Source organism: Medicago truncatula, chromosome 2 (genome assembly GCF_003473485.1).
Source record: "Medicago truncatula cultivar Jemalong A17 chromosome 2, MtrunA17r5.0-ANR, whole genome shotgun sequence".
In the NCBI taxonomy this organism is placed as follows: domain Eukaryota; kingdom Viridiplantae; phylum Streptophyta; class Magnoliopsida; order Fabales; family Fabaceae; genus Medicago; species Medicago truncatula.
Window position 1 is genome coordinate 48,373,992 of NC_053043.1, and position 13,078 is coordinate 48,387,069.

Below are 13,078 nucleotides of genomic sequence, written 5' to 3' on the forward strand. Positions count from 1 at the left end.
CTTACTCTTACATTTTGCTTGGTTTTACTCAAAAAAGAAAACAATATGCTTGGTTTTTTGGGATTATAGAACATGCATGTACTATTGCCCAAGACCATTTTTTTCTGCTTATAAGTGACAACTAAACTATAGACAATTATTGGATTTTTGAAAATCAGATTCAAACATGGATGTATCAGAAGTCTGTCCAACTGTTGATGCAATCAGAGCTTTCCTTGAATACTTGGTAGATCCATTGCTGCAAGAAGATCATTCTACCAATGATGATCTTCCACTATCACAACATGAAAAAGTTGCAAACCAGGTTTGTTTTTTTCATTCACCTTGAAACTTTATTTTAATGGCAATCCAAAGATTAACTAATACCTCTTGGTGACTATTTGGACATGATTTTTGTTACGCCTTTTTAAACATAATTATTTTAAATTTCATTAATTAACATTTAATGGAAGTCGATTTAAACTTGAGGTGATTGCTCAGTTGTACGAGCTTATCCTTGTTACCTCCAGGTAAAGAGTTAAAATCCCCTCGAAGACTCGTCATTAGTATCACTTTGATTTATAAAAATTTCCCCTTTGCCAATATTTTAAAAAAATTCTCATTTGATTTTAAAATTGAAAGATTAATTAACATCAAATTGAAAATCTTATTTGATTTTAATATCTAATTGAAGTTCCTGATTTTACATCTACATGAAGTTCCAATTAGATATGGCAATCCAAAGATTAATTAACATCTAATTGAATTATCCTATTTGGTTTTAATGATGAAGAACCAAAGTTTAATTATATGATTATGGTGTAGGTGCATTCAGTCGCGTTATTGAACAACTACTACCACAGAAAACTGAATCAAGAGCTAGCATTTTTGCCATATAGGGAATTTTGCAAGATCATTGTGGATCTAAGACCAGCAATGTCAGCATATATGAAATTCACGTTGCTGCCTGAATATGCTGAACTTGTTGACGCGGAGCAGCAACTTTCATTAGCAGAAAAAGCAATCATGAGTGCCTATGATATATGCTTATATTTAGATGCATCGAAAAATGATCCTAATATAGAGGGTTGGCCCATTTCAAAAGTTGCAGTCCTTTTGGTTGATAATGAGAAGGAAAACTGCTTCTTGCATTTTAATTCCATCCCTCATGGAGTATGGTCATTGATTGAAAAAGATGTTGATACATTAGATCAAATTTCTGAAGTTACAAGTGAGATCAAATCTCCATGCAAAAGAAGAAGAGTAATTATGAAGCGTTCGAAAGTCATATTAAATGAAGATCAACTCTTGCAAGTTGGATATTCTGCTGTTAAGGAAATTGCGGGTAATTATCCTTCTTTTACATAGAGATTGCATTAGTTTTAATTTATTCACAATTGGAATCAATTGCCAGCATGACTCATTGTGTACACTTTACTTATGTTTTCTATAAATCTTTAGGTTCATATCAGCTCATGGTGTACACTTTTACATCTTTTGTTTTTTCTCTATTAAATAGTTTTAACATGCATTTTTTGACTCATAATAGTTGAACATGATTCTTATGTAATGATTTCATATTTCCCTTGTGAATAGGTGTCAATAGTATTGATATGATGCTTTTGGGAAGTTACACTGTGCATTCCCAGAGCAAAGAGAGGACAGCTTCTCGCTTTTATATAATGAAGGGCTCACAGTCCATCGATGAAGGGTTTACTCAAGTTCCTATCAAAGATTTAATTGAAAGGTTCGCTACAATCGATATCGCTTTTCTATGACAAACTTTTTGTGTGTTTCTCTATAACATTTGATATCTCATCTTTGTATAGCTTTCGGGGTCCTTTGGTCAAAAGAAGTTCTTGCAGTTGGAAGGCCACCGCAGTTGTCAATTACTTCCACATGCTTCCTTATTCTGAAATAATCTCAGAATGGATTTCTAGGTTTGTATAATTCACATTTCCCATTTTCTGATGCTAAATTTAGATTGATTTATAGTAATGAATATTGACCTCATAATTCGAAAGCCTCGGAAACAAAGCATAGGTTTGATTAAATTATTTCCCATTTCCAACTTATGTTTTCATTTTCACCTTGTGCATAAAATAATGATGGCTATTTGCATAATGTGTTCTTTGCAGAGAAGCTTTCTCAAATAGTTTGCAAGATTTAATGCTGGCAGAGAAACAATTCTCAAAGCTTGAAGTGACAGAATCGCATGTAAGTAGTAAGGGCTTGTTTATTAATCTTGATAGCAAGTTGTGCAAATGTTTTATACAATATTTTTTGTATTGAGTAAACTCTTACTAGTTGTGTCTATGGATACTTCTTTAGGTTTACATAAACCCTAAAGTTTTTACTATTTCCTTTATTGTTGAGATGTCTTTTTTCTTAAGAAAAAAAATAGTCTCAGTGCTTTTCCAATATTATATATCATCTCTCACCTAACTACATGCCATTGGATATATTGACGGGTTGAGAAGGTTTCTTCTACAAGGATGCAAATCACTGAAGATGGAATCAAAAATCAACCTATTTCAGAAAATGAATATGAGGGATGTGCAAGTGATGTCAAGGACCAGGGTCAGCAGGATAGGCCCAAAGTGTTGAAGATCTATGTAAGGAGAAACAAAAAAGACCGAAAGGTAGTAAATCCATCAATGCAACATCACTCAAATGAATGTACACGAACCATTGAGGCTTGTGTTACAAAGCAAATAGGATCTCATGATACAAATCAAGAGGGACCTAATACAAGAAACAAAAATGGTCCAATAAAGGTGGATACAAATTCTAGTGATACACCAAATCAAAGGCCCAAGAGATTGATCAAGAGACCTAGCAGATTCAATACTTAAATGTATCTCTAGAAGCATTCAAGGAAGAGGGTAAATCCATGAGCTGATACAAATATCTCTAGTACCATTAGTACCTGAAAAAGCATAAGAATAAAAATAATTACCAGTTTTATTTTATATTTTAATCAATGCAAGAATTGTATCGTCTCTAGCATTATATGACTTGCGTTTGCGTTTGGACTGATCATATTTTTGTTTCTTGCTTTATCTTTCTAGTTTTGGTTTTACAATGTTAACTTGGAAAATTCTTTACAATGTGTTTACAATGTTTCCCAACCCTCAAGAGAACCTCACTACAAAGACACTCAACCTTAAAGTTACCTCCTTTGTATTCCCAAGTTTCTCTCTCAAAGCCACACTCAAAAAAATAAAGAAAGAAGCCTTAAATAGTGTTCAGGAATACGCAGCATCGTGCCACGTTTCGTGCCCATCGTGCCACGATGGAGCAGGTGATAGTACAATACTATACCTTATCTGTCTACATCGTGCCACGTTCCTCCTGGATCGTGTCACGTTCCTCTTCCATCATGCCACGTTCCTCCTGGATCCTGCCACGATTTTTCCAGCGACAAACGCAAAACCTGAACCATCCAATCGTGCCACGTTGCCCTGCAAACGTGCCACGATTTCTCAGTGCTTCAACATCCAATTCTTGAGTCAATTTTCAATAAGATTCATTGAATTAATGATGTATGTGGTTTATAATATGGACGACATATATCATTTATTCAAAGAACCTAAAAAGTAAATTTTGTTTATATTTAAAAACGGAGATAGTATACATATAATATGATGTAAATTTTTAGGATTCTACGAATGGAGTTCAAAAATTAATTTCACATAGACAAAACAAGTTTACTAAAACGTACGATTTTGAAAACTTTAATTATCATCATTTTTTTTTTTAGTTTTTTTTTTTGCGAAAGAAAAAAAATCAATAAATACCCTATTTAAAATTTTAATATATAATTTTTTAAGGGCCTTCTATATATTTTTTTTTATATGCAAAGAGATAGGACAGACATCATCGACATTCCAACTAGATTGGTATCCCGAGATACCTCCATCCTATGCCGCCAAACTCGAAAAATTTATTAAAAAAGGGGAAAATATATATATACAAAAGGAAAGGGACTATACCAAAACCCTCCGAAAAACCGCTAAAAACATAAAAAGAAAAAGAAATACAACAAAACAGCCAATAGTCTGTGTATTGAAATACATTAAATTTTGGTCAAACTTTAAAAAAAAAAATTAAATTTTGGTCAAATAGTCAAAATATTTAATTTATTCATATAAGTCTTTGTATTGAAATACATTAAATTTTGGTCAATCTTTCCAAAAAAAAAAAAATTAATTTTAGTTAAATAGTCAAAATATTTAATTTATTCATATAGTTATCGCAAACATTTAAATTTTTAATATAATACATATGGGCATGTCGTTATTATAAATACAAGGTAGGAGATGATTTCAGTTTCAGTAACTGAGAGCACATCACAAACAAGAACAAAGAGTGAGATTACTCTCATCTCATCATTTTCATTTTTGGTTCACCATTTATATGTGATAACTAAAACCATAGTCAAGTATTGGATTTTTGAAAATCAGATTCAAACATTGACGGATCAAAAGTGTGTCCAACTGTTGATGCAATCAGAGCTTTCCTTGAATACTTGGTAGATCCATTACTGCAAGAAGATAATTCTACCAATGATGATCTTCCACAATCACAACATGAAAAAGATGCAAACCAGGTTTTTTTTTTTCATTCACCTTGAACCTTTTTATTCATACATGAAAAAATTTGATTGATAAAAATTTCCCCTTTGCCAATTTTTTTTTAAAAAGTTCTCAAATGATTTCAAAATTAATTAACATCAAATTAAGTTCTTCTTTCAAAAAAAAAATCAAGTTGAAGTTCTTATATGATTTTAATATCTACTAGAGTTCCTATTAGATATGGCAATCCAAAGATTAATTAACATCTAATTGAATTGTTCCTATTTGATTTTAAAGTTGAAGAACCACAAGTATTTAATTATATGATTATGGTGTAGGTGCATCTAGTCGTCTTATTGAAGAACTGCTGCCACAAAAAACTGAATCAAGAGCTAGCAAAGTTTCAACCAAGTCTGCTTTCCGATCCTTATAGAATCCTTTCATTTCGAGATCCTTTGTCATTGACCTCAATGTAGGCATTGTCTCTTTCATCAAGGATTATGTAGTTTTCATCACGGTAATAGGGACCAAAGCTAATCTCACATTATACTGGCTTCCATTATCCAATGAAACCCTATTTAAATTCTTCAAAACTTGTCTTTTCTTTTGTAATTCAGAAAATTTGTTGTCATAATGAATAACAGCCTTACCATCAGTTCCGTGATGGCCCGACTACAAATCCCTGTCATTACTTTTACAATTGATGGGCTCATTTAAGATCATACCAGCAGGACATGTTTTCGACTTCCGCTGCCTCTTAGTTAATACATTATCATTGTCAGAAAGAACAATAGAATTGCCCTCAATTTCGTGTTGGCCCTGTTGCACATTTAAGATTGTACCAGCAATACATGTTTTTGGTTTCCGCTGCCTCTTAGTTGATACAATAATATTAGATGTTCTTGGAGTAACTTCTAATATTATATTAAATAAGAGGCAACGGAAACAACAAAAACCTATATTGTTGGTACAATCATAAATGACAACTGGGTCAGCATGAAGTTGAGGGAAATTCTATTGTTCTTTCTGACAGTGATAATGTATTAACCAGCGGAAGTCAAAAATTTGTCCTACTGCTATGATCTTGAATGATCAATAGTACAAATAATAAGAGGGATTTGCAGCCGGGACAACATGGAACTATTGGTAAGGCGGTTGTTCTTTAAGGAATCTCGAAATGGTAAAGGATTGGAAAGGATCTCGAAATTTCTGAATGACAATTCCTACACTGTGGTCAATGGTAAAGGATCTCGAAATGAAAGGATTCTGTAAGGATTGGAAAGCAGATTTGGTTGAAAAATTACTTGTGTCATATAAGGAATTTCGCGAGATCATTGTGGATCTGAGACCAGCAATGTTGGCATATATGAAAAATTAAAGTTGGCAGAGAAACAATTCTCAAAGCTTGAAGTGACAAAATGGCATGTAATTAAGTAGTACGGGCTTGTATATTGATCTTGATAACAAGTCGTGCAAGGATTTCCCAATCTATATATCTTTTATATTTTAATCAATGGGATGAAGACAATTAGTGTCTCAATATCCTATATCCTATGAAGAATTGTGTCGTCTCTAGCATTATATGAATTGTGTTTGCGTTTGGACTTGATCATATTTTTGTTTCTTGCTTTATCTTTCTAGTTTTGGTTTTACCATGTTAACTTGGAAATTTCTTGTTACCTTGTTTTCCAAGAATTAAATAATTGTGTGGTTCATAATTGCTCTACATGGCTTACATTGGACCATACAAGAAATAACATATTTTACAACGACTTTTTCGCAGCGACAAACAATTTATTGACAATAACATGCATATAGCAACAATTATTTTAAGTTGTTGGAATAAGTTAGTTTTTTCTCGACAACTTCATTATTGTTGAGAAAAAAATACTTATCCCGACAACAATTAATGTCTTTGGAACTCAAGCGGAAGAATTGGGTATTTAGGTAATAAATTTGTTCTTACATTTTCTTTGATTGAGTTTGTTCTCCTACAATTAATTAATTAAACACAACACTTTCACTTGCTACATAGAGTTTAGCGAACCTAATATGTTAGACACAGTTCAGTAACCACACACTTATATCATTTTAGTTCAGTTAGTGAATCACTAAAATGCAAGGTTGAAAGCTATGTGTGTGTCTTTAAGCGTAGCGTGTTCTTTTTTGTTTGATGTTCACTTTTCTAGTCATGAATGAATTATGACTAAGAGTATTTCTGCATTTTATGTGTGACTTCACATCCCTGTCACTCCGACGTATCCAACATGTAAGAGTAGTTTCCTTTTTGGTACTCCTGAGTATTGTCTTGCTTTTTTCCGATGTCTTTGTCCTAAATTTCAAATTTGTGCACTCATTGATATTCAGATCATATATGTACATCAATTAATTGTGGCTACAATTTTGATTAGTTAGATTCTGTAATTTCTTATGGTATGTTCATGATTATATGTGGAAATGATGTGATGGAAATTAATTGTTTGAAGAGAAGTCAAATGTACTTTCGCTGAATCGATAAATTTATCAAGAATAGCTTGAAATTCTGTATAGCTAATGTGATCATTAATGTGTGTTTGGCCTTGCTTATAGTTTAGTTTTAGTCATTTTGACAGCAATCTGTATAGCTAATGTGAGAAGCAAGCAAAGTTTGGGTGGTGCTTTGATATGGCTGCAATTTTGGCTTGTATTTTCAAGTGATTTCATGGCTTTTGTTATAACCGTGAGAATTGAACCTGCATAATTATTATGTCAGGGTAGTGATAAAGTCCTGATGTTGCTTTATTTGGTTAGCCAAGTTTGTGTGCTATTGTATTGTAACTTTTTTTTTTTCTCATCTTTGCACATCTTGTACTTGGATGTGTTTTTTATTACATTAGCTCTTATTGTCGTTGCAAAGAAATAAAATAAAAAATATCCATAGAAGAAAACATATTAAATAATAACTCTTTATTGTGTTGAAATTGCAGGTCAAGTAAAGGTGTTTCGACTGCTTCACAAAGAAAGTTTTCAGGCAAAGTTATAAAGAAGAGTTAATATTGTTGCTAGTTGGAGTCACCCTTATATTTGTTAATTCTGTAAATGTAAATTTTCAGTTTGTTTTTAGGGTTAAATATGTTTTTGGTCCCTATAAAATTAGGAACTTCTAAGTTTAGTCCTTACTTAATTTAATAGGTTTTTTAGTCCTTACAAAAAAAAAAAATTACTTCTAGTTTTAGTCCCAGTTACAACAAAATTTGTTTAATTATCCTTAAACTCTTAAATTTTTGAACGATTTTTTTAAGACAAGTTTAGAACATTATGAAAGGTTCATTTACCAAAATTTAGATTTTTTTAATATGAAACGAATTAAATATGAATTTTTTAAAACGGCAAAAGTTAAAGATAAAATTAACAAAATCTAGACATAGAAATCAAATTTTGCGACAATTTTTTGCAGAGGAACTTTTAGTAATGTTTTTAACACGTCTGCAAAAATTTGTTTGAAAACTCATGAGTTTAAGCATAAATTAAACAAATTTGAATTGAGGAGAGACTAATAAATTAAAAAAAGCCGGCATGAATTAAAAAAAGAAAAGAAAAAAAATTACACGTGACACCTCACTTAAGTGATGTGGGTGCTAAGTCAGCGAAGACCAAGTCAAAATTGGCCTTGGAGGCCAAAACTGCCAAAGATCCAATACATATGGGGCTGTTTTGTATTTTAATTAATAAGGGGGCCAAAATCGCAACTTCTAGAAAGATAGGGGTCAAAAGTGCAATTAAATCTAACTTAATTTCAAAAATTAAACATATGGTCATTTAACTTAATTTCAAATAACGATTCTGTCTTTTTATCTTTCTGTTTTCCCACTTTAATCCTTTAAGTTCTAAAAAATTTACACAATTATCCTTTTTTACATAAAAAATCACAAAAATCCAGAAATTCATAACATTTAACTTAATATTCAATAAAAAATCCATATATTCATTAAATAAACCGAGATTTTCTTTGAGACTCAAAATCTTCATCCCAAAAGGCCAATCCTTAACAATTTCTTCTATCTCACGGTGCCCTTCTCTCTCTCACCCACACACATTCTTCTTTATTACATGTACTCTCTTATTTGTTTCTACCCCAAAACCAAGATCTATTATCACATTTATTACAATATCATGCATTCTAATGGAAAAATAAATATAAATAATTTGACTTTTGATAATAACTTTTTTTGAACAAAAATATTTAGTTTTTTTTCAATAGCATGCATGTATTCTAAAATGCTTGACCAAAAAAAAGTTTTGGTCAAAAAGTCACAATATTTAATTTATTCATATATTTATCACAAACATTTAAATTTTCTAATATAGTTGCAATATAATACATATGTGCATTACCACACTAGTTATTATAAATACAAGGTATCCTTCAAAAAAAAAATTATAAATACAAGGTAGGAGATGATTTCAGTTTCAGTGATTGAGCACATCACCAACAAGAAAGAAGATGGCTCAGGGACAAAAGGAAAGGTAGAGAAAATAGAGAAACACTCTAATATTCTCAAAGAAAAGTTATATTACTTGAATGATTCAATACTTGATTCTTTGAATGTGCCTAAACACTTAGTGGTGAGCCTTATTTATACTACTCTAGGAAGGCTCTACATTACAAACTAGAAATATCTAGAAACATTTAATGCTACTACTTAATTACAAGAACTATCTAGAGATTCTAATATCTAGTTCATGTGCCTAGAGATGATCCTAATCACTATGACATTATTTTGTAATATTCTTGAAAGTTCTTCGACATCTTAAAAGTTCCATAATGTTCTATATTATTCTCCATAATTCTCTATCATTCTCCACGGGTTGGAAGAGACTCATCCTCGAGTCAAGATTTCCTTGTTCATCCTCGAGTCAAGATTTCAGAATACTTTTGCTACGGAAGTCAAAGTATTCGAAGGACAAAATCAGTTCCAACATTTTCCCAAGGTGGCTTAGGAACTGGACGAAGTAGACATAACTTTGTCTTATCTTTGAATGGTTCCTTTGCGGGTGAAAGTCCAAGTAGCTTAAATTCCGCTTTTCCATCATTGAGTGGTAGAGGTGCCAACTTGATCACATCTTTCACGAAAGTGCATGTATTGACATGATCATCGTATAATGCACAACGATCATATTGACATGGCATCCAAGTATCCATAGAAATAACATCACACCATAAATTTTCTTTATAATTATTGCCAATGGAAAATGAGATAATAGAGTGTTGAGATACTTTTACCTCATTATCCTTGTTGAGCCGTTGAAGCTTGTGAGGGTGTAGGCGCTCCTTTGTTGGTAGATTTAATTTTTCTACCATATAATTGGATACAACATTTTCACAACTTCCACCGTTGACAATGATATCACAGACCTTACCTTGTGAGGTGTTGGAAGTGTGGAAGATATTATGTTTTAGACATGATTCTTCTTTATCTGTTGTTGTTTGTAAGCTTCTTCTAGCTACAAGTGATTTACCAGAATCAAAAGGAACACATTCTCCGTCATACAGTGGTTCGTTCTCCTCTTTTTCAAACACTTCATGAATATCATCAGGATCATGTTCAACATCATTCATTGGATCGTTGTTTCCTTCTTCTTTAAACACTTCACAAATGTCAGTACCAACATATTCTTCATCATATATTGGTTCTCCCATTGTCTCTGCTTCAAATGATTCATGGATGTCTTCTCTTTCTTCTTCAAAAATATTGTTTATCTCTCTATTAACGATGGTGACTGCTTTATAATTCACACAATCTATGGCTATGTGTCCGTACCCTTGACACATGACACATTTAGGTATATTGGTATTTATCTCTGTGACTGTTTTATGACGGGGTTTAAATGTGAAAATAGGTTGATGGGTTAGTGGTTTGTGAGAGTCAATTTGATTTTTTGTGGGGGAAAATTGTCGGTATGAAATTTTTTTGGATAATTGTGGTTGAGTAAAATTGTATTGATAATAATGGGGAGGTAAATACTTACGGGTTAGTTTTTGACGCATTTTCTCCCACGTCTTGATCTTGCTTTTTCCTTCACGCTTGCGTCTCCTTTTAACATTTTTCCACCAAATTGAAGCGAGTTTCTTCAGCTTGGCAGCAACGATCTTTACCTTTTGCTCCTCCGGAACCTCCTTATATTTAAATAAACGTTCCACAATTTGTAGCCAATCTAGAAAATCATCTGGTTGTAGATTCCCTTCAAAATCTGGAATGTCTACTTTAATATCATTCATTTGAAGCTCACGTCGTTGTGAGCGACTGCTTCTAGATGATGAAGAGTCACTACCGGAGACATGATCTTTGAATCTCTTTTGTTGTGCTTCCAAAAGGGCTTGTTGGGCATTGACAATCTCTTGTAGTTGTTGAATTTGTCGCCTCATTTTTTCCATCTCTTGCAAACTTCTTTCATTTTGTCTTCGAGGTGGCATTTGGACGATGACGGTTCAACAAACTATATGGTAAAGATTGTGGTTGTGAGTGGTGGTTTTGTTGGTGGTGAAGACTTGTTAACCAACGGTTTTCTTCACTTCCCAAACAAAATGACAGGGTTAGTTTTGCAAACAAAATGGCCGCAAAGTGAAGTTTTACTAAGGCAACTCCTTGCTCACTTGAAAACTCACTTTCCGTTGATTTTTTCGCACAAACTCAACTCCGAGGTATCGTAACCAGCTCTGATATCAAATCTGGCTCAGGGACAAAAGGAAAGGTAGAGAAAATAGAGAAACACTCTAATATTCTCAAAGAAAAGTTATATTACTTGAATGATTCAATGCTTGATTCTTTGAATGTGCCTAAACACTTAGTGGTGAGCCTTATTTATACTACTCTAGGAAGACTCTACATTACAAACTAGAAATATCTAGAAACATTTAATGCTACTACTTAATTACAAGAACTATCTAGAGATTTTAATATCTAGTTCAGGAAAATACTTGTTCATGTGCCTAGAAAGTTCTAGAGATGCTAAGATGATCCTAATCACTATGACATTATTTTGTAATATTCTTGAAAGTTCTTCGACATCTTAAAAGTTCCATAATGTTCTATATTATTCTCCATAATTCTCTATTAGAAGAGTGAGATTACTCTCCTCTCACAATCTTGATTTATGGTTCTTCTATAGCTGGCATTATTTTAACTCATTCTAACATTTTCCAACTCCAAATTCCCAAAGGTAAACTCCAAAAATCTAAAAGAAAACGTATACTTTTTGTTACATTTTGCTTGGTTTTTTGGGATTATAGAACATGCATGTACTATTGTCCAAGACCATGATGCTTGTATTCAATTTAAAATTTCTTTCATACCATTTTTTTCATCTTATATGTGACAACTAAAACTATAGACAGTTATTGGATTTTTGAAAATCAGATTCAAACATGGATGTATCAGAAGTGTGTCCAACTGTTGATGCAATAAGAGCTTTCCTTGAATACTTGGTAGATCCATTACTGCAAGAAGATCATTCTACCAATGATGATCTTCCATTATCACAACATGAAAAAGTTGCAAAACAGGTTTTTTTTTTCTTTCATTCACCTTGAAACTTTTGTTATGGCAATCCAAATATTAACTAATAACATCTAGGTGACTATTTGGAACAGATTTCAGTTACGCCTTTTTATACAAACTTATTTTAAATTTAATTTCATTAATTAACATTTAATAGAAGTCGTTTAAACTTGAGGTGATTGCTCAATCGTACGAGCTTAGCCTTGTTACCTCCAGGTAAAGAGGTAAAGAGTTCAAAATCCCCTCGAAGACGGTTATGATTTGGTCATTAGTGCCATTTTGATCGATAAAAATTTCCCCTTTGCCAATATTTTAAAAGAAGTTCCCATTTGATTTTAAATTTGAAAGATTAGTTAACATGAAATTGAAGTTCTTATTTGATTTTAATATCTAATTGAAGTTCATGATTTTAACATCTATTAAAGTTCCTATTAGATATGGCAATCCAAAGATTAATTAACATCTAATTGAAGTTCCTATTTGATTTAAAAGTTGAAGAACCACAAGTATTTCATTATATGATTATGATGTAGGTGCGTGCAGTCGCAGTCGTGTTATTGAACAACTACTACCACATCAGAAAAATGAATCAAGAGCTAGCATTTTTGCCATACAGGGAATTTTGCAACATCATTGTGGATCTGAGACCAGCAATGTTGGCATATATGAAATTTATGTTGCAGCCTAATTATACTGACCTCGTTGACGTGGAGCAGCAACTTTCATTAACTGAAAATGTGATCATGAGTTCCCATGATATATGCTTATCTATAGATGCATCGAAAAATGAACCTAATATAGAGGGTTGGCCCATTTCAAAAGTCGCGGTCCTTTTGGTCGATATTAAGAAGGAAAACTGCTTCTTGCGTTTTAATTCCTTCACTGATGGAGTATGGTCATTGATTGAAAAAGATGTTGATACTTCATATCAAATTTTTGAAGTTACAAGTGAGATCAAATCTCCATACAAAAGAAGAATAGTAA

General features: G+C 32.4%; 1 protein-coding gene across 1 annotated transcript; it reads left to right on the forward strand.

Moving 5' to 3' along the window:
• Positions 1 to 166: 166 nt before the first annotated feature.
• Positions 167 to 1,757, forward strand: LOC11432920 (uncharacterized). The gene is made up of 3 exons (XM_003597456.3): positions 167 to 304; positions 805 to 1,324; positions 1,576 to 1,757. The coding sequence occupies exons 1-3, from the start codon at positions 167 to 169 to the stop codon at positions 1,755 to 1,757; spliced, it is 840 nt and encodes a 279-aa protein (XP_003597504.3).
• Positions 1,758 to 13,078: the final 11,321 nt, after the last annotated feature.